The sequence below is a fragment of the Gallus gallus genome, chromosome 15 (assembly GCF_016699485.2).
Source record: "Gallus gallus isolate bGalGal1 chromosome 15, bGalGal1.mat.broiler.GRCg7b, whole genome shotgun sequence".
Taxonomy (NCBI): domain Eukaryota; kingdom Metazoa; phylum Chordata; class Aves; order Galliformes; family Phasianidae; genus Gallus; species Gallus gallus.
Genome location: NC_052546.1, coordinates 10068893 through 10088485, shown reverse-complemented (window position 1 = coordinate 10088485; position 19593 = coordinate 10068893). Strand labels below are relative to the sequence as shown.

The 19593-nt window shown below is 56.9% G+C and overlaps 4 protein-coding genes across 10 annotated transcripts; 2 read left to right on the top strand and 2 right to left on the bottom strand.

Moving 5' to 3' along the window:
• Nucleotides 1-1114: 1114 nt before the first annotated feature.
• SLC7A4 (solute carrier family 7 member 4) lies at nt 1115-6229 on the top strand. 2 transcript variants are annotated; one of them, XM_040648217.2, is made up of 5 exons: nt 1115-1203; nt 2392-3397; nt 3501-4177; nt 4538-4646; nt 4800-6229. In XM_040648217.2, the coding sequence occupies exons 2-5, from the start codon at nt 2416-2418 to the stop codon at nt 4991-4993; spliced, it is 1962 nt and encodes a 653-aa protein (XP_040504151.1). In that variant the 5' UTR covers nt 1115-1203; nt 2392-2415; the 3' UTR covers nt 4994-6229. The 2 variants fall into 2 exon arrangements, with proteins under 2 accessions (XP_040504151.1, XP_040504149.1); XM_040648215.2 differs by having other exon boundaries at nt 1115-1395.
• Nucleotides 6230-7562: 1333 nt separating this feature from the next.
• Nucleotides 7563-13790, bottom strand: C14ORF166B (chromosome 15 open reading frame, human C14orf166B). Of its 3 annotated transcripts, none has more exons than XM_025155553.3 (9): nt 13657-13790; nt 12190-12322; nt 11401-11607; nt 10347-10456; nt 9847-9962; nt 9319-9397; nt 9032-9127; nt 8425-8599; nt 7563-7951 (listed from the first exon to the last, which is right to left on the bottom strand). In XM_025155553.3, exons 2-8 carry the CDS (start codon nt 12293-12295, stop codon nt 8426-8428), a joined length of 888 nt encoding a protein of 295 aa, XP_025011321.1. In that variant the 5' UTR covers nt 12296-12322; nt 13657-13790; the 3' UTR covers nt 7563-7951; nt 8425. The 3 variants fall into 3 exon arrangements, with proteins under 3 accessions (XP_025011321.1, XP_040504156.1, XP_040504157.1); XM_040648222.2 differs by lacking the exon at nt 13657-13790 and adding an exon at nt 13267-13440; XM_040648223.2 differs by lacking the exon at nt 13657-13790 and adding an exon at nt 13267-13440 and having other exon boundaries at nt 8452-8599.
• On the top strand, nt 13265-17836 carry P2RX6 (purinergic receptor P2X 6). 4 transcript variants are annotated; one of them, XM_040648220.2, is made up of 13 exons: nt 13265-13596; nt 13675-13825; nt 14137-14208; nt 14990-15065; nt 15217-15310; nt 15523-15603; nt 15715-15856; nt 16076-16185; nt 16340-16433; nt 16569-16634; nt 16894-16971; nt 17418-17517; nt 17604-17669. In XM_040648220.2, the coding sequence occupies exons 1-12, from the start codon at nt 13454-13456 to the stop codon at nt 17508-17510; spliced, it is 1200 nt and encodes a 399-aa protein (XP_040504154.1). In that variant the 5' UTR covers nt 13265-13453; the 3' UTR covers nt 17511-17517; nt 17604-17669. The 4 variants fall into 4 exon arrangements, with proteins under 4 accessions (XP_040504154.1, XP_040504153.1, XP_040504152.1 ...); XM_040648219.2 differs by having other exon boundaries at nt 17418-17836; XM_040648218.2 differs by lacking the exons at nt 16340-16433; nt 16569-16634 and having other exon boundaries at nt 17604-17836.
• LOC100858995 (transmembrane protein 17-like) lies at nt 17835-19061 on the bottom strand. Its single transcript, XM_015275350.4, has 4 exons — nt 18944-19061; nt 18741-18772; nt 18485-18649; nt 17835-18319 (listed from the first exon to the last, which is right to left on the bottom strand). Exons 1-4 carry the CDS (start codon nt 19059-19061, stop codon nt 18056-18058), a joined length of 579 nt encoding a protein of 192 aa, XP_015130836.2. The 3' UTR covers nt 17835-18055.
• Nucleotides 19062-19593: the final 532 nt, after the last annotated feature.

Genomic DNA, 19593 nt, shown 5'->3' with positions numbered 1-19593 from the left:
GTTGCACACGGCTCTGCCAGGCAAACAATCCCCGCTGAAATTTTCCATGCCTGCAGCCTGCTTCAGGTCATGGGTTTTCTTTTCTTTTCTTCTTTTTATTTTTTTTTTTTTTCTTTTGAGAGGCTTTGCGAGCGAAGCGTGGAGCCCTCAGATGTGGCTCAGTGGTTGGAAAGGTTATTTTAAGAGAAGAAAGCCCCCGGTGTAGCTCGTGGTCAGTGACCCTTCCCATAGGACTGGCTGCAGCCTTTCTCCTGCAGTGGTGTTGGATCTTATGCAAGTGACCCGGAGGAGCTGCCCCAGCTGGAAATGCAGCAGCAGATGGCTGGGTTGCTGTTGGCTCTGCTCCTGTGCAGCCCTGCAGCTCTTGGGTGCCATAGGAATGCTTGGCTGGGGACCTGCTGTGTGCCTGGTGGCATCTCAAAGTGGCTTCAGCCGCCCGTGGTGCTGAGCCTTAAGCCACTGCCAAAGCCTCGGTGCTGCCAGGAGCAGCATGGAGAAGCAATGAGCGGTAGGATCCAGTTACCATGGCGTGGTAGAAGGTGAGCAAAGGCACACAAGCTGGAGGAGGAGCAGTGAGCGATAGCAGGAAGAAACCAGGTGAATTTCCTGCTGCCTTCTCCTGTGCTTTGCTGAGCTGACCAGGATGTGGGTTCAGTGTGGGTGAAGGGGTGTTTATGTGCACGGGAGCACTGAATGTTGAAGGACGGGCACCGAGCTGATCATCACCACTGAAAGTATTTGGGGTGATGCCTGCCGGGTCCACAGAAACGCCAGCATTAGTGCTCTGTAGCCGTCAGGGAATCAAATGATGCGTGAGGAAAGCTTTAGATAGGAGCAGAGAAGGAAACAAGGAACGTTTTGCAGCTGTGAAACCAGCGGTGCACCCACATCCAACCACGGCTCCTTCACCCCAGGAGGGGTTCTGTGCAACGCCCAACGGGGACCGCGCTCAGGCTGAGCTGCGAGCATCGCAGAGCCGCAGATCACCCCCAGCTGGAAGTGACCCACGAGGATCTCGGAGTCCATCTCCCGCCTTCGCACAGATCTACCCAGGCGGACCCACCAGGTGGCAGCCGCCCACCGCCGTGCTGGAGGTGGGGCCGGGGCGGGGCGCGGCGGCGGCGGCGGTGCGGAGCAGGTGCGGGGCCGGAGCCGCTCGGACCCCCCCTCCGGCCGCGCCCGCGGAGCCGCCGGGGCGCAAAGGTGAGCGGGGCCGGGGAGGGGGCTCCGGGGTTGGATGTCTGGCTGGGATTTCGCCTTTCTCCTCTCCCGGCTGCAGGCCGGAGCCAGGAGGTTTCCCCCCCTCCGCGTCACCGCGCGGCCCCCGCGCGGACAAAGGGCGGTGGCGGCGGTGCGGGCGCGCCCCGGTCCTCCCGGTGACGGATGCGGAGCTGCGTGCGTGTCACCGCGGCCCTGTTTGCGTGGACGGTGCCGGTGGGACCCGGCTGCGGGTCGGAGGTTTGGGGGAGCGGCTCGTGAGCCGTCTGAGCAGGGTTTGGCAGTGGGCGGGGGGGCAGGAAGCAGCCCCCGAGCTGCAGATGGAGCGCGTTGCGTCGTGCTGGTCCCACGCCTGGGTTTGACCCCGGGGAAGCGGCCGGCGCAGACCCTGCGTGGTCCCTCGGTGGGCTCCCCGAGCACCGGGGCTTCCCCTGGGCAGGGAGGTGCTGGATAAGGTGCCGGGCAGCAGCACGGTCTGCTGTGCCCGGAGTGCGTTGGTTTGTGTTTTAACAGCGATCTTTCAAAAGGGAAGGGTGGGGAAACCTCAAGGAGGCTGTGGATGCCCCATCCCTGCAGGCATTCAAGGCCAGGCTGGATATGGCTCTGGGCAGCCTGGTCTGCTGGTTGGCGACCCTGCACATAGCAGGGGGTTGGAACTGGATGGGCATTGTGGTCCTTTTCAACCCAGGCCATTCTGTGGTTATGAAATGGTGTACTGGGGGTGCTGCGGTTCCCCTCCACCTGGTTTCCAGGCACAGCTTCCTGCACTGTACCTAAAGCAGCACACTGCAGCGCTGACCCCACCGCGCACTACAGAGCAGGGGATGTTTGTGCTCAGCAGGTCTGAACCCAAGGAAATGTGTGACTTCCCCACCCTGTGCCCAGCTCTCCTGGGCTCTACCAAGAGATGGGTTTTAGGCAGTGGAGGAGAAGCCCAGGGGCTGCTCAGTCATGGAATCGCTAAGGTTGGAAAAGACCTCTCAGATCCCCAACTCACCCCCACCGTGCCCACTGCCCACATCCCTCAGTGCCACATCCCCACGGTCCTTGAACACATCCAGGGACGGTGGCTCCCCCACCACCTCTCTGGGCCCACCGGATCACGCAGCAGAACGGAACCAGGGCGTTCCCAACGCGCTGCTGGGCTCCTCATGCCTTCCTGCTTCCCACCAGGTCTCCCAGCAGGGCGCCTGCAGGATGGCGAGATGGCTGCCCCGCTCCACGGACCTGACCCGCTTCTGCCAGAAGCTCAACAGAGTGAAGACCTTGGAGGCCGACATGATGGAGACGTCCTTCAACAGGTGCCTTTCCACCATCGACTTGACTCTGCTGGGCATAGGGGGCATGGTGGGCTCTGGGCTTTATGTCCTCACGGGCACCGTGGCCAAGGAGATCGCCGGCCCCGCCGTCATCGTCTCCTTCATCATTGCTGGCTTTGCCTCCCTCCTGGCTGCTCTCTGCTATGCTGAGTTTGGGGCCCGGGTGCCCAAAACGGGCTCTGCCTACATGTTCACCTACGTGTCCGTGGGTGAGATTTGGGCTTTTCTCATCGGCTGGAACGTGTTGTTGGAGTACATGATTGGGGGCGCAGCGGTGGCCAGGGCCTGGAGCGGTTACCTGGACTCCATCTTCAACCACAAAATTAAGAACTTCACCGAGACCCACGTTGGTGCCTGGCAGGTGCCCTTCTTGGCCCACTACCCTGACTTTCTGGCGGCTGCCATCTTGCTGGTGGCCACCGCCTTCATCTCCTTTGGGGCCAAAGTGTCCTCCTGGCTCAACCACGTCTTCTCGGCCATCAGCATGGGCGTCATCCTCTTCATTCTCATCATGGGCTTCGTTCTCACTCAGCCCAAGAACTGGAGCGCCCAGGAGGGAGGCTTTGCCCCCTATGGGCTGTCAGGCATCATGGCTGGCACGGCCACCTGCTTCTATGCCTTTGTGGGCTTCGATGTCATCGCAGCCTCCAGCGAAGAAGCCAGGAACCCGCAGAAGGCCGTCCCCAGGGCCATTGCATTCTCCTTGGGGTTGGCCACCGGTGCCTACATCCTCGTGTCCATGGTGCTGACGCTGATGGTGCCCTGGCACACGCTGGATCCCGACTCTGCCCTGGCTGACGCCTTCTACAGGAGGGGCTATTCCTGGGCAGGATTCCTGGTGGCTGCCGGCTCCATCTGCGGTGAGTGTGGGTTTGTGGGAGGAGGTGGGAGAGCGTGGGGTCGGGACCTGGTTTGGTTGGGGCCCACGCTCACATGGGGCCCTTTTCTCTGCCCACCCCTCAGCTATGAACACGGTCCTGCTGAGCAACCTCTTCTCCCTGCCACGCATTGTCTACGCCATGGCCGAGGACGGGCTCTTCTTCCAGGTGTTCTCACGGGTGCACCCGCGCACACAGGTGCCCGTCATCGGCATCGTGGTCTTTGGGCTGCTCATGGCCCTGTTGGCCCTCGTCTTCGACCTGGAGGCTCTGGTGCAGTTCCTGTCCATCGGCACGCTGCTGGCCTACACTTTCGTGGCTGCCAGCATCATCGTGCTGCGCTTCCAGCAGCAGAAGGTGGATGGCCCTGCGCAGCCGGCCGGCAGCCAGCCCAACCCTGAGCAGCGTGAGGGCATCGCTGCCCCCGAGCTGAAGGAGTACGAGTCCTTCTCGGACAAGCTGCAGCTGGTGGGTAGTGACAAGAGCAAGGAGCACCGCGAGCCAGGGCAGCTGAAGGCGGCCTTCGAGCCCTACCTGGAGTTCCTCAGTGACTTCTACCCAGGTGAGGTGGTCACGGTGGCTGTGGTTACCCTGATGGTGTCTGCCGTCTGCCTCTGCTCCATCTTGGTGTTTGGCAACACCCACCTCCACCTGCCCACCTGGAGCTACTCCCTGCTGCTGGTCCTCTTCAGCCTGGGCTTCGTGCTCAGCCTCCTCCTCATCTGGGCACACGAGCAGCAGCGCAGCACCCAGACCTTCCAGGTGGGTCCCGGGCTGATGTTAGGGGGGAGTTGTTAGGGGCAAATTCTTTATTCAGAGGGTATTGAGGCTCTGGCCCAGGCTGACCAGAGAGCTGTGGGTGCCCCATCCCCAGCAGTGCTCCAGGCCATGGATGGGGGGCTCTGGGCAGCCTGAGCGGGTGGGGGCAACCAGTCCAGGGCAGGGTTTGGGGGCTGGGGGGGCTGCAAGGTTTCTCCCAATCCAATTATGCTGTGTTCTATGACTGGAATGGGGTATTGGTGTCAGCAGCATCACCCAGGGTGCAGGTGTGGTTGGGTGGGAGGCAGTCCTGTGGCACAGCCATTGCTGGCAGCCCCTCACCTCTAGCTCCATCTCTTGCAGATCCCTCTGGTCCCCCTGTCTCCAGCGCTGAGCATTGTCCTCAACATCTATCTCATGCTGAAGCTCAGCTACATGACATGGCTTCGCTTTGCCATTTGGCTCATCCTTGGTGAGTGCTCCCAGCACCCAGAAACCATTTCTCCTGGCACGAGGAAAGCACCTGCTGCAGGTCCTGGGACCTGATGGCAAGGCCGAGCCAGGACCTCTGTGCCAGGGCTCTGCTGCTGGGTGGGCATGCTGACCTCCCTCTCCCTCACTCCAGGCCTGCTCGTCTACTTTGGCTATGGCATCTGGCACAGCAAGGAGAACCTGCGGGAGCCACGGCCACAGCGTGTCAGCGCCCGCTACGTGGTGTTCCCCAGCGGCAGCCTGGAGGAGACAGTGCAGGCAGTGCAGCCCAGCCCTCAGCCTGCCGCAGGGCTGCCGGACACCGACACCCCCGAGGCCAAGAGATGACGCCCATGGGAGGGGGCCCTGTGGCTCTGGCAGTGCCCACCCACCCTCCGGACCCCTGTGTGGCAAGGGCTGCCCGGGTGCGGGGCTCCATCCAGGGGTGCTCACTCTTCCCTGCAGAGCGTGGTGGGGCTGGCCCCCTCCCTCCCTCCCAGCACTGGGGAGCAGCTTTCTGCCCCCAGCCCCAGTGCCCGCTGTGCTCAGAGGGAGCTTTGTCCCCACCCTGTTCCTCTGCGCCCACCCAGATGCCATGCAGCAAATCCCCTTTTTCCAGCCCATCCCCACCGCCCTGCATGGATGGAGGATGGAGACGGGCAGCATGCCCACCCCAGCCTCATCCTGGCTTCTGCTGCAGCCCTGCTGAGCCCTGTGCTGCTGTTTCCTCTGCCTGCATCTATGGCTTCTCCCCTTCAATGCCAGCACTGAGAGGTACAAGGAGCACCCAGGGCCACACGAGATGGGGAAGGGACATGGCAGCATGCAGGCAGGGACTTGGTTTGTAGGCAGGACCATGGGAAGGGTGGCACAGCTTGTGCCCTTCCCCTGTGCCCCAGCAGCTGCCACACTTCTGGGCTTGGGTGCTGCCTTTCCCTGGCTGCCAGGGCCTCAGGATGGGCTCAGTGGGTGCTTTTTGGTGTCATCCCCCCAGGTGCAGGTTTTGGAGGGTGCTGGAAGAGGCTGCCGAACCCCTCAGGCTTTGCAATGCAGACCCCCTGCCCTGCAGCATCCCAGCATCCTCCTCTGGGGCCATTCCCTGGTGGGAGCTGCTCCTATCCCCTGCCCAGTCCCCCTGGGGGCTCTGCACCCCTGGACAGTGCCCATGTCCTGCTCCCCCCGCACTGTCACTGCTGCTCAGCCCCTGCCCCGCTGCAGCCCTGCTTGGCACCTCTGTGTAGTGGTTGTGAGCAACGGGCTGACCTGGTCACCCCCATAAACGCTGGTTCTGCAATGGCTCTGGGTGCATGTGCTGTGTTCCCCTCATAGCCCACTTCTTCCCAGCAGTGAATGGGTTTTGGCCGGAGCTGTGGGCATGGGGCAGGGAGCTGGAGCCCTATGGATGCATAGAAGCATTGAGCCCCAGTGTCAGCTGCAGGGACAGGGCTGAGCACAGCGGTGTCCTGGCACTGGGATAGGGTCTGTGGTGTTGTCCCAGAGCTGTGACCTGAGCTGCAACGTGCAAACCCAGTGTCAATGACGTGAATTAAAGGCAAGCCACAGGATACATGCGTGGCGCCAGCACGGGCGTTGTTCTGCATTGTGACATGAGCTACCAGTGCTTAACCAACCCAAATGTAGTTGTAAAAATGCAGAGAAGCAATGCTCACCTGTAAGAGTGATTGTGGCTGTGGGGACCACGTGGGCTGTGTGTGGGTGGGGAGTGACGTGGCTGCAGGGAATTAAGGATGGAGATGTGATTAGTGGCAGCCTGGGAGGAGCGTGCCCTCTGCAGCACCATTGGGTTGGTTACAGTCCTTACCCAGGGTTACAGGATTGGTTGGTTCTTCTGTTCCATCCCACGTCCTGCTGCAGTAATGTGCCCTACGCAGAACACGTATTAATTGGTTTCAAATTGTCCACCTGATAATGCTCAAAGCCATTTTTTCTCAGTAGCCACCGCTAGCCAGGGAGCACCCCTACAATGATATGTTCCTTAAAAGAAACAGCGTTTTTTCTGGGGCTCATGGAAGTGGTCTAATCAGCCCGGCTGGATTGTGTGGAGATCAGCCTAATTGCAGTGCTGCAGGGTGAGGTATGTAGGTCAGAGTGGTATAAGGGCTCTGGAAAACTGACACGGCTTTGGAAGTCATGGGGCAGCTCACACGTGCCGTGGGCCAGGCTCTGCTTGGGGCTGCTGCATGGGTGAGCATCCCCACCGCGCTGGGGAGTGGTACAGCTCTGAGCTTTGGGGTCTTTTCCAACCCTGTGGTTCTCAGCCATCTGCCACCCCCCTGCACAGAGGAGCTGCAGGACTGGCTGCAAGTAATCCGCTCCTTATCCCACGTGAGCCTCCCATCCTCCTGCACACAGCCTGAGGATGAGGTAAGCGCTGTGCTCATCCCCAGCAGCAGTCAATCTCCTCCTTCCCTGGGCCTGAGAAAGGCAGGACATTTAAAACCGGGACGCCCCCAGCTGCATGCATTCCCTCATCCCCAGCACGGGGAAATCAGACTGAATATTGCAATAGAGGTGAAAGCACTCACAAAAACACTGCTCTGTGCCGGTGGAACAGCTCGGAGTCGTGCTGCAGGCTGCTCCGCTCCAGCCCTGCCCCATATGGATGCTTATTAGTAGCTGAACGTTTAGTGATCACCAGCGTGACTTGCAGCAGAGCTGCTTCACATGGAACTGGCCCACGAGCCTGCATGGAGCATGAAGGCTCACCTGCCAGAAACAATCAGAGCAGACCAGGAGTGCTGCAAGGAGACAGGCTGCTGGGCTGCAGCGAGGTGGGGAGGAGTAAGGCTGCAAGCAGACCCTAACCAAAACAAAAGCTGCCCAACAATGAAGGAGAAATTACCACTAATGCCAACAACCAATATTTACAGAGCTTAAAACATGCAAGAGGCCTCTCTGAATGGTTTGGACAGTGGAGTCGTAGGCACAGATGTTATTTATTAGATACATAGCATGTAAAACTATTTGTACATCTATAGGACAGTTTCCTTTCAGCAGAATGTAATGGCATAGAGTTCTTTTCTCCCCAGCAGCACAGAGAGGATGCCCTGGGTGCTGCTGGGTGATGGCAGACACAGTGCAGGGAGGGGGAAAGGGTTAAAGCCACGTGCTGCTGTCAGTGCTGAATCACTGCTGAGTGCCTGTCCTGTTTCCAGGCAGCCTGTAGCATCCATCCGATGTGAAACTCAGAAAAGAAAGAGTGTGCATCCAGGAAATAACAGCAGTCGTGACCTAAGATGGGGTCTTCACCCTGGGGAGTACGAGTTCTTCACGAGGCCCAAGGAGCTGGGGAAGGAAGCAGCTGAAGATGAGTCACCACTACATCTGACAGCCAGTTCAAAGGCAAGCCTGGCTGCTTGCAGGACAGCTGAAGAAAGCAAGCATCTGTGCACAGCACAGCTCTGGACAGACTTTGCTTGCTATGTAGGCACACTGTGCTCCTGAGCTGCGCAGACTCCCCTGCAGCAGACCATGGCACGTGGTGATCCACCAGCCCTGTGCCCAAAGGTGATGATTAAAAAGGAGCCATCATCCACAGGGAAGCTCTTGCGTGTGCTGGAAGAAACTTAGAAGCAGACACAGCAGAAAGCTTGAAAGTGAGCAGGCAGGAAAACTTCTGAGTGAAGTGAAGCAACAGTGAAGCAGCCAATATTGCCACAGCTCCTGCCTTCAGCACTGCCCTGGGGTGTCCCTGTGTCACTGGCTTGCTAAGCAGTAGTGGGACGTTGGGCACAAGCAGCAGCCCCAGAGAGACTCACGTTAAGGCACGGCGTTATGGGAATTACCCAACACTTTGGGCTGAGGCCGAAGCTCGACCGCCAACAGACTTTTCCTCTGCAATCTTGTGCTTCCACCACGTCGGAGAAGAAGGTTTGGGAGAAGTGTTTGCACAGCCTCACACAGCTCTGCCAACTCTTTGCTCCAAGCGATGTCCTAGAGGGGAGAATCACTGCAGGTAAGCGAGTGCATGGTATGATGTACCCTCCCTGGGGCTGCCCACGTTGTTCAATTCATCAGAGCAGCAGCATCCTGCTCCCTGGGCAAGGAGAAGAGCTGAGGTGATGAAGCAGCCCAAGAATCAATGGAAGATGTGGGTTTTCTCATTTTAGAAATCAAAGTACTTGCAATTATTTGGTCCTAAAGGCACTAAGCAGTTAGCAGTCTGAAAGAAAGCCTCTATTCGCCTCTATTCCTGAAGCGATGCTCTTTGGTGAACTACATGAGATGTCTTGTCTACAAGAGATGTCTACATGAGATGTCTGAACTACATGAGATTCAGATGCCTGAATCCCTCTGGCAGCACTCTGTTATTCACACACTCAGCTTCTTCCCTCCCCTCCCTCTCCCTCCTGCTGTCACACTTACCGGCAGGTCCAGGATCTCCATGCCAGTGCCAGAATTTGCCTGTAGAGCTTTGAGGAGCCCACAGCATCCTTCGTTCTGCATGGGATTTCTGATCATCTGAAGTCAGGAAGAAAACAGGAGGATACACAACAGCTCTTCCCATCCCCAACATATTTGTCTTTGGCTCTGTGAGAGCTCCAGTTTGCCTCTTTAAGCTGGACACTGCTTGGCATGACACTGTCAGCCTCCTACAGCAACAGCCAACCATCAGCCACACGCTAAAGCCTCCTCATGGCAAAGTTACTCACCCTAAGGATCTTCAGAGTCTTGTTTTCTCTCAGGCCAACTGCAAGTCTCAGAGCTCCTTCCACTGAAATACGATTATTGCTAAAAGCAGATGGATGGCATGAGTCACACCCTGAGCTGCAGGTTCTCCATGCCCACACAGCCAGGCTGATACAAGACATCACTGCATGCAGTGCTCTGGCAAAGGATATGCAACCTCCTGTTTCACCCAGTGCTAAAAACAAGTCCAGAGGGAATTCATGGCAGCCCCTGCTACCATCTTTGTCTGCTTTTCTTTTCCTTGGTCACTTTCCTGGGACCACTTCCATCAGTTATATTAACGACCACAAACTTGTTGAGGTCTCAGCTTCTTGGCCACCTTGCTGTGTCACCACCAGTCCAACCCTAAGCATGTCTCCCTACAGGCCGTGAGCTGAACAGAGGCCACGGTCCAATTCTTGCCCCAAACACAATATCTTTCTCTCATACCTCACTTCTGTAGGTTCTGGAGGATGGGAGAAAACATGCAGTAGGATGAGTGTCTGACTCACCTTACATTGAGCTCTTCCAGCACGTTGTTGGCTCGGAGAGCCTCTCCCAAGGCAGCTGCTCCACTGTTGCCAAAGCCATTGTAGGAAACATCCAGCACCTTGAGGAACACATTCGCCTGTGGCGTGACATAGACATTCAATTTAAGATCTTGTTACTAAAAGAAGCTTCTTTCTTTGAGCAGAGTGAAAATTACATATAGAATACAAAGCAACTTCTATATTGATTTCTGAATCAGAAGGGCAATGAAACAATTCAAAGCATTCATGAGACCAAGTTTGACTCTAAAAAAGGGAAAGGGCTAGAAGTGGAGAAATGAAAACATATGTACTATGTCAGTAAACAATGAATGATTTTACTGTCTTGGTTCCAAGGCCTGTGTGATCCCAGATCATAGATGGCTCATGGACAAACATCACATGATGACATTGATGCTCGTACAAACAGACAGAGCTTCATGTGAGACTTCAGCATTTAAAACAGGAGTGAAAACATTTCCTACCCCCACGCCTTTGGCCAAAGCAACTGCCCCCTCACTGTGGAGATGGTTCCAGCTGATTTTCAGTTCCTTTAATCCGATGTTTTCTGCTATTGCTGCTCCAAGAGCTTCACCTGAAGAAAAACACATGGTGCCAAACAGCTTAAGAGTTAAAACAGCTGCTTTGCAAAGCAGGGAGCTTGGGTTAGTTCAGGTATTTCTCTGCGACTGTCTGTGTTCCATCTGGGCAAGCAATTAGAAGCAGAAAATATTATTATCTTTTATACCTTATTTAGCACAGACACAAAGCAGAAGCTGCCAGGCAATAGAAGTGTACGTATACACTGACTGCAGGCTGCAAATTCAGCCTGTGGAAGAGAAAATCCAATCAGCACATAACAGAGCCACGGCCTGTGGCTCAAGCCTGAAGAGCTGACTGCACAGCCTCCTTCTCCAGTCCCATGCAACTCTGAAAGCTGATACCAAGCAACAGGTAGCATCCTACAGGCTCTCTCATTCTTCCACAGCTCTGGCCTCCATCCAACTGCAGCCTGCTGGTGGCATAGAAGCCAGCTCTGCTCTCTGGCCACCCCTACAGCTCTGAAACCTGAAGAGACTTTCCCAACAAATACTCTGTAAGTGTCTGATGAGGCAGGAAAGAGATGAGATCAGTGATGAGCATGGGGGAAAAAAAGCCACGGCCATGACTGAAGACCAGAAGAGAGGAGAGATGTTTGACTGCAAAGGCAGCAGGAGGTCAGAAGCACAGAGGTGGAGAGAAAAGCAGGCATTGAAGCCTTCATAGGTAATAATGGGAAGGGAAAGGAGGAGGAGAGGAGAAGAAGGAGAGCCAGTGCTCAGAAGAGCTGAGGACTGTGGTTGCTTATCTGTTTCTTGTGAAGCAAACTGAAGTAAATGAGCATAAAGGATGAAGAGTTAAGGATTAGCACTGACATCACAAGGAGTGTTCTGCACAAGTGCTCCCCCGAGGGTCTGAGACAAGCAAACAACTCATCAAGCTGCCCTGAGAACTCCTGCAGCACCCCTCCCTATGCAAGGCGTGTAGACAGCACTTTACCTGCCTTGTGACCAAACTTGTTATAACTCAGATCCAGAACTTCCACTTTGCTGTTTGCTGTGATGGCATCTGCTAAATACTTTGCTGCATGGTCATCAAACTCATTTCCTGAGAGCCGGAGGACCACAACTGTAGTATTTTCTAGAAGCATAGCAGAAATGGCCTTAGCTCCTTCAATGCCCATTTTGTTGTCAGATAAATCGACAGCTGGGGAAGGAAAAAAACATTATCAGATCATCGGATGATGCTATAACAAATGCCAAGGAGGTACCTCTACACTGCAATGGGAGAAGCAGTGCCAGACTCAGAACGTAAGAAAGACTAAGCTGCTCTAACACTGTATTTCAACAGGGAAAACAGAAGCCTGAATTCTTCTGCCCACCTGGGTATAGAATGAATTTCCCTAGCACAGAATTGATAGAACCCTAAGCATCTGCTACAGAATTCAACCATTAGAGAAGAAAAATAAGGGAATCCCGTGCTCCTTGGTATTTCACAGCACCAAACTTGATGCTTCCATCTGCAGTGACCTCCTGACAAAGCAGATTAGGGCAGCCTCAGCTGAAAGCTGTGTTCTATTCTCAGCTGTCTACACTGACCTCGTTATTAGTGCATAACATACATCCTACAGGGCTGCAACCAGTTTGGCTTACACGAAGCTCTGGCAGGATCTGAGAGGCCTCAGAGCTGCTGTAAGAGGGGGTTGCTTAAGACCACAAAGAAAACAGCACAATTTTTTCCTCTACAGCAAAGCTGCCACCGGGGAGCAGCAGGAAGAATGACACAAACCTGAAATGGAGTGGTTTTCCTTCAGCATTTCTGCAATTGCAGCTGCTCCTTCTCCCAGCAGCCAATTGTCAGCCAGGTCTAACGAGACGACAGAGGTGTTGGCCATCAAGGAAAGAGCCAACGCCTTGGCACCCTGCAACAAAAAAGGCCCTGGCATGGGCTGCCCCATCCCTACAGATGCTCAAGGAAAGGCTGGGTGGAGTTTGGGCAGCCTGGTGTGGTGGGAGGTGTCCCTACACGTGGCAGGGGCTGGATGGGCTTTAAGGTCCCTTCCAACCTAAGCCATTCTGTGTGATTCTGCTCTCCAGACACAGGCACCAGTTGCTGGTGCACAACCTGGGTGTCTCTGAACTGAAGGATGAGCAGAGGTGGGTCTTCAGTACCTCCCTGTCACAAAAATGGGCTCTCCGGCTCCTGGAGGGGAGAACCAGCAGCCCCAGGAAGGGAGGGCTGATAAGGAAGGTTAGGGTCCTGGTGTGTAACCAGGGGTGGGGAGATAACGGGGAGTATAACAGGGATGGGAGAGCAACAGAGAGGAATAAGGGGGCTGGAGGGATAACGGGGAGGGGGATAACAAGAGAAGATAATGGGAAGGGTAATGGAGAGGGAATAAGGGATAATGGAGGGGGAGAAGGAGGAAAGAACAAGGGGGGTGGGGGGGACATGGAGGGGATATAAGGGATGGGGGGGGATAACTAACGGGGGGGGGTGTTAGCAAGGGGAGGAATAATGGGGATGAGGGGAGATGGTGGGAGGAGGAATAATGGGGATGGGGGGAGATGGTGGGAGGAGGAATAATGGGGATGGGGGGAGATGGTGGGAGGAGGAATAATGGGGATGGGGGGAGATGGTGGGAGGAGGAATAATGGGGATGGGGGGAGATGGTGGGAGGAGGAATAATGGGGATGGGGGGAGATGGTGGGAGGAGGAATAATGGGGATGGGGGGAGATGGTGGGAGGAGGAATAATGGGGATGGTAAGTGAATGATGGATGGGGGGGTGACGGGATGGGAGAGGGCAAAGGGAGAGATGTAAAGGGAGGGGTGGCGGAGCACGGGGCAGGAGGGCCGCCCTCACCCGAGGGCCCACCCCGCGGTGCCGCAGGAGGAGCGCAGGGCCGCGCGGGCCGGGCAGCAGGCAGGAGGCCGGGCAGACGCCGCAGGCCCGGCACGCCGCCAGGTACGGGCCGCGCTCCCGACCCGCGGGAGAAGAGCAGGCCGCGCGGCTCCCGGCCTCCGCCATCTCCGCACCCCGCGCTGTTGCCATGGCGACGCCGGCCGGCGGAGGCGCCGCGCTGTGCGGGCCGCTGCTGGATTACAAGACCGAGAAGTTCGCGCTGACGCGGAACCGGCGCGTGGGGCTGCTGCACCGCCTGCTGCAGCTCGCCGTGCTGGGCTACGTGCTGGGGTACGGCCGCCCCGCAGCGCCGCTTTATTCCGCGGCTCCGCGGCCCCGAGCCGGGCTCACCGCGCCGCCCGTCCGCAGGTGGGTGTTCGTGGTGCGGAGGGGTTACCAGGACACCGATGCCGCTCCACGCGTCTCGGTCGTCACCAAGCTGAAGGGAGTGTCCGTCAGCCGGCCGGAGGACGCGCGGAGACGGCTCTGGGACGCGGCGGATTTCTCGAGGCCCCCGCAGGTAGGCGAGCCGGGATTCGAACCCGGGACCCTCCGGCGCCGGGATTCGAACCCGGGACCCTCCGGCGCCGGGATTCGAACCCGGGACCCTCCGGCGCCGGGATTCGAACCGGGGACCCTCCGGCGCCGGGATTCGAACCGGGGACCCTCCGGCGCCGGGATTCGAACCCGCGTCCCACCCACGCGACCTCGTCGAGCCCCGGCTGCAGCCCGCCCGTAAAGCTTCCCTGCTCTGCTGCCCAAAAAGAGGTCGGAAGCTCTAAAGCGCGTCCTGCAGTAGTGCAGTGCTTAAGGTGTCTTCTTGCCTCGCAGGGAGAAAATGTGCTTTTCTTGGTGACCAACTTCATTGTGACGGACAGGCAGGTTCAGGGCACCTGTCCCGAGGTGAGCAGGCCTTGCTGCAAGTGGGGCTGCACGGGAAGAGTGGAGCGCGGTGGTCTGCAGTGGTGGTGCGGCATGGCACAGCTCCCCAGGGCTGTGGGCACAATGCCGGAGCTCAGGGAGCATTGGGATGTTGCTCATGAAGGGAGGTGAGATGGGTGTCAGATATTGCAAGAAGCCACCTCCCTGTTTGCTCCCATCTGATGCCACTGCTGCTTTGCTCCCCAAGAGGGCTGGCTTTGCTTCCTGGCTGCAGTGCATGGCTGTGCGGCTGTTGAAGAACCAGCAGTTGTTTCTGATAAAGATGAAGAGTAAAGTCATTCTCTGCCCAGGTACGTTTGCTTTCTGTCCTCACCAATAAACCCTTCAGCCCTGAAGGTTTCTGCACAGCAGATCTCATCTCTTACGATGCATTTGTGGCACCCTGGTTCTGTTTGTGCCCATAGAGAACACCATCACCCATAGATTTTTCAAGGCTGACTTATTAGAAGGTGATAGGAAGGGTATGTTGAAGGAATATGAGCCAGATTTAGGTTTTCTGTAGCACTGCCATGGACTTCAGTAGCTGAATTCCCAAGGTTTGCACCTCTTTGCACAGAACCAGTGGGTGGGCTTTAAGGTCCCTTCCAGCCCAACCATGAAGCTGTATTGGGGAACCCCTTAACCCAGCTCTGGGGGGACCGTGCTGCTGGTTTGGAAGCATTTGGGACATGCATGGAGATGTGGGTGAATGGCTGTGAGCCTTAAGGGGCTGCGTGGCAGTGACCACTTCTGCCTCTTTCAGAGCCCCTCTGTGCTGGATGGGATCTGCATGGAAGATGTGGACTGTTCTGTGGGAAACCCGGTGGTTCATGGCAATGGTACTGCATGTTTTGCTTAAAAAAACAGAGGAAAATCATTCAATTCCAGCTCCATAACGATGCCTCATTGCCTGAGTTCAGTGCTCTTTTGCAGTAGAACTTGGAGACTGCCTAAAAGAGCAGGGCATGATTCTCGTTGCCTCATTTCTAGGGATTAAGACTGGGAGATGCGTGATGTTCAACAGCACCCATTCCACCTGTGAGATCTTTGGCTGGTGCCCCGTGGAGAATGACACCCTGCCCAGGTACAGCACAGGGATGGGGATGGTCCCTCAGGGTGTTCAGGGAGCTTGCAGATGTGGCACTGAAGGACATGGTTGGTGGGCAGTGTTGGTGGTAGGCAGGCAGTTGGAGTAGATGACCTTAAAGGTCTTTCCCAACCTTAATGGACCCATGACTTTATGGCCCTTTGTCACTGCCACTGTAGTCCAAATCCCAGGGCTTTGTTGCTTTGCAGGAAACCTCTTCTGGCTGAGGCAGAGAATTTCACTCTTTTTATAAAAAATACTGTCAACTTCACCAAATTTAACTTCTCCAAGTAAGTAGGACACCCTCCAGCCCATAGGGTGTGCTGCCTGGCCCAGCCTCTGCGCTGAGCTCATCCCAGGGACCGTGTTCCACCCCTCTGACTCTCCTTGTCCTGTTTCAGGGGCAACACATTGCAGACCAACGACCCCACCTATTTCAAGACCTGCATGTATGACCCCTTTTTCAGCCCTTCCTGCCCTGTGTTCCGTATCCGTGACATGGTGGAAGCAGCTGGGGAGACCTTTGGGGCCCTCGCATTGATGGTATCTGCTTCTTTTACTTTTCAAGCATGGAAGATGACTGCTAATTCCCCAAAGGAGGCCAGGCTGAAAGGGCCCTGGGCAGCCTGATCTGCTGGGAGGCAACCAACCCAGGGCAGAGGTTGGGGCTGGGAAGCATTAAGGTCCCTTTCAACCCAACCGTGCTGTGATTCTATGACATATTCCAGTCCCTGGAATATAACAAGTGTTGGTGTGCTGCAGGGAGGAAGCATCAGCGTGCGCATTGAGTGGGACTGTGACCTGGACTGGCCCGCTGCCCACTGCCAGCCACGCTACTCCTTCATCCTGCTGGACAGGAGGTACAACTTCAGGTGAGGGCGCTGGGGTGGGCACACTGCTGTCACTTGGGGTCTCGATTTCCCTAAAAGGAGCAGCGGGGCAGATGGGACCCGGTAAGCCAGCCATGCCCATGCTGAGCCCGGCTGGGTGCAGGGATGTGTGGCTGAGCCCTGTGTGCCTCTGCAGAACAGCCTCCTACTACTGGGACTCAAAGCGGCAGCACTACCGGAGCCTGCTGAAGCTCTATGGCATCCGCTTTGACATCTCTGTGCACGGCCAGGTAGCGCGTCCTCACACCCCCCTTCCTTCTCATTGCCTGCAGCGCTCCTCCTGCAGCTCCACAGCTTCCCTATGGGCTCCTGGCAGCCCTCTCTCTGCTCTCTGCCTTCTCTCCTCCACCCCTTGTTTTCATCAGGCTGGGAAGTTCGGCATAATTCCTGCTGCTGTCAGCTTCGGCACCGGCATCGCATTCCTTGGAACCGTGAGTACTGAAGATGCTCTTTTCCTCTGATCTGTGAGCTGTGATCCGCTGCCCATCTGCAGCTTCCTAGCTTCAGGGAGCCTGATATGCAGCATGCCTGGCACTTGCTTCCATTGACCTAGTAATGGGGTCTCCCACCTGCCCCCATCTCCCCCAGATGTGGTGTCCCTGTCCCTTGCATGGCTCTGACCGTGGCTCTCCCCTCTACCAGCCCCAACCCACAGCATTCCCCACCTCTGTTCCATTTGTCCCCCTTTAGGCCACCATCATCTGTGACATGGTTCTGCTCTACCTGGATGCGAAGGCTGACCTCTATTGGAAGGAGAAGTTTGAGGAGGTGAGGATGGGCTGCAGGGCCATCTGGGAGAGCTGAGGTTGTGTGAGCTGATTTCATTGCATTTTACCCTTTGATTGCAACTCAGTTCACCACATCTGGGAGCTGTGTCAGTGTTGATGCTGTAGGTTTTCTTGCTCTGTGTGATGTCTGCTTGGCACTGCCCAGGTGGACTGGGAGCCCTTCCAGAGCCCTCTCATTCCCCATCAGAGCAGGTCTGCTGCCAGCCCTCACTCAGAGCATCTCCAGCTTTCTCAGAGTGTTGGAAACCTCCAAGGCTGAAGAACTCCAGCTTCCTGGGAAAGTGTCCCAGGGCTGCACCATCCTACTGGGGAAAACACATTTAGCCTGATTCCAACCTCAGTCTCAAGTCAGCATGGGAATGGGCAGAGCAGGTCAGGACATGGGCATCCCCCGTGCTATAACAAACGCCCTTGTTTATTCTGCAGGCAAAACCTCCCAAAGGTAAGAAAGCAGCAGCAGCTGAGGCACAGAGGGCTGGCCAGGACCTGGGGGATGCTCAGCAATGCGCACTGGAGTGACCTGCAGGTAGATGTGATGGGGCACAGCTTTGGCCCTGCAGGAGGTGGCCCGGTTCTGGCTGAGCGCTGGGGCTGAGTGCTGCACTTCTGAAGGAGTGCCAGCATCAGCAGAAGTCCTTGGTACATAGAGAGTATATGGAGAGTCCTCCTGACCCAACATGCAGCTCCAGGGCCATGCTGCAGAGCTGCTGCCAGGGCTGGGGCTCACTGGGATGGGGTCGGTTCACGCTCAGCACAAGGAGCTTAAAGCACTTTGCGCTTCTTCCCTTCCCACTTGGCCCTGTGAAAAGCAGGGATGCGCTGAAATAAAGCTGTTCAGAAAGTGGGAGGTGGCTCTGGCCCTGCTCTTTCCCTTGGAGCCTTGTGTCCTTTGCACGGTCACACAAAGTGCACCCCAACTGTGCCCTACCACGAGTCAGCATGGACACGTACCCCTTTATTGGTGGCAGAGCTCAGGGAACCCCATGAGCCCCAGAGCTGCCTGGCTCAGAAAAAGAGTGCTCAGAAGCGCAGTGGGGATCCAGTGCTGTTTAATGTTGTTGGGCTCAGTGGGGTGGGTCGTGTCCTGCTGCGTCACCCCGGCTGCCCACCTTGAACTGCCGCAGGTAGAACTGAGCTGCCAGCTGCCTGCTCATCACCCGCAGCGCCAGGAAGGCGGCCACCACCTCACAGATGAGGAAGGCCAGGAGAAGGCTGTGCACGGCCAGCTCCAGCGGCAGGCGGATGGTGAGGTGGTCCGTGAGCAGGAACAGCAGGAGAGGCAGCTGGATCAGGAGGGAGAGGAGAAGAAAGCCAGCAAGCTCAGGCACCTGCATGGGCAGAGGCTGGTGAGGATGTATGGGCACCCTTGGTATATGGGGAGCACCTCTGCAGGGGCTGAACCCCCTGGATTGGCACTCGAGGAAGGGAGCTGATGGGCTCTCAGACCCTGGGCAAAGGGGACATCCAGCATGGAGCAGCAGGCCAGCCCTTACCTTCTCCTGCAGGTTCCCAATGTAGCCCAGGTAGAGGCGAGCTCCTTCAGCCAGTGTGAGGATGAGGAAGGCAGCGAGCAGGAGGAGCTGGTAGTAGCGGGGCAGCAGGTTGTACTGTAACAGGGCACAGCCTTGTCCCTGCCAGCCCCATGCTGGTCCCCAGCCCTACCCTCTCCAAGGGTACCTTCAGCTGTAGCATCATGCCCTCAGCCAGGCACCAGCAGGGGAAGAAGCAGACGTTGAAGTATAGCATCACCTGGAGGGGCAGGCTGGCCAGCACCTCGTGCACTGGGCAGGGCAAAGCAGGACTGGGTAGGACCCCCAGTACCCCCATCATCCCTCCCCTGTGTCCCAGCACAGTGCAACAGCACTGATGTTTGCTGTCAGCCATTGCTGGGGGTGCAGGGACCCATTGCTGCCTGCAGTGCAGACGCAGCAGTGAACCCCCCCCTGGGGTACCTGGGTGGTAGAGGTGAGCAGTGCTGCTGTCCCATGTCTTGGTGGTGGTGAAGAGGGCACTGCTGAAGGCTGTCAGCCCCCGGCGCAGGTTGGGGGGCAGCGGTGTGTGTACAGCCATGGCTGGCAGCAAAGCCAGGATTAGCAGGAGGGGAATTAAGGCAGCAAGCGCTTAGGGTAATACGTGGGGGCAGGCAGCCATTGGCTCTCATGGTACACAGCTTCTTGGGAAGGGCCTTTATTGCCACAGCGAGAGCTCCCAGATGCTGAGCCCAAGGGTACAGAGCATCTCCTGCAGTGGGGCAGCAGCAGGTGGTGGCCATCCCTCTGTCACCTCCTTGGGAACGTCCCCTCCACAGAGCACTCCGCCCCACTGCGCCCTCTCCCTGCTGCATTGTATCAGCATCATTATTGCTTAAGATTCCCTGACAGGTGTGGATGTGTCCCATCCCCTGAGACCCTTCCCCTTGCAGAAGGGACACTGCAGCAGAGGTGCTCCACAATCTCCACACTGGCATCAAGGTGACACTGCCAGGAATGAGTCCCAAAGTCCCCACATCCATGGAGCCTTTTACCCTCACTGGAGCAGGTGGTCCCCGTTGTGGAGGTGTGGGTCCCCACACAGCATCCTTAACAAGGACAGGCATTGAGTC

Excerpts from the sequence above, each read along its gene's own strand:
- SLC7A4 (XM_040648215.2), top strand. Across the intron at positions 3,398-3,500 it reads GGCTGCCGGCTCCATCTGCG|CTATGAACACGGTCCTGCTG; the intron begins GTGAGTGTGGGT and ends CCCACCCCTCAG. Across the intron at positions 4,647-4,799 it reads TGCCATTTGGCTCATCCTTG|GCCTGCTCGTCTACTTTGGC; the intron begins GTGAGTGCTCCC and ends CCCTCACTCCAG.
- C14ORF166B (XM_040648222.2), bottom strand. The coding sequence starts at position 13,431 with ATGGCGGAGGCCGGGAGCCGCGCGGCCTGCTCTTCTCCCGCGGGTCGG. Across the intron at positions 12,323-13,266 it reads ACCGCGGGGTGGGCCCTCGG|GGTGCCAAGGCGTTGGCTCT; the intron begins GTGAGGGCGGCC and ends TTTTTGTTGCAG. Across the intron at positions 9,398-9,846 it reads CTGGAAGAGCTCAATGTAAG|CAATAATCGTATTTCAGTGG; the intron begins GTGAGTCAGACA and ends ATCTGCTTTTAG.
- LOC100858995 (XM_015275350.4), bottom strand. The coding sequence starts at position 19,061 with ATGGCTGTACACACACCGCTGCCCCCCAACCTGCGCCGGGGGCTGACA. Across the intron at positions 18,773-18,943 it reads TGCTCACCTCTACCACCCAG|TGCACGAGGTGCTGGCCAGC; the intron begins GTACCCCAGGGG and ends TGCCCTGCCCAG. Across the intron at positions 18,650-18,740 it reads TGGCCAGCCTGCCCCTCCAG|GGCTGGGGACCAGCATGGGG; the intron begins GTGATGCTATAC and ends TGGAGAGGGTAG.
- P2RX6 (XM_040648218.2), top strand. The coding sequence starts at position 13,454 with ATGGCGACGCCGGCCGGCGGAGGCGCCGCGCTGTGCGGGCCGCTGCTG. Across the intron at positions 14,209-14,989 it reads TTCAGGGCACCTGTCCCGAG|AGCCCCTCTGTGCTGGATGG; the intron begins GTGAGCAGGCCT and ends TGCCTCTTTCAG. Across the intron at positions 15,604-15,714 it reads ACCAAATTTAACTTCTCCAA|GGGCAACACATTGCAGACCA; the intron begins GTAAGTAGGACA and ends GTCCTGTTTCAG.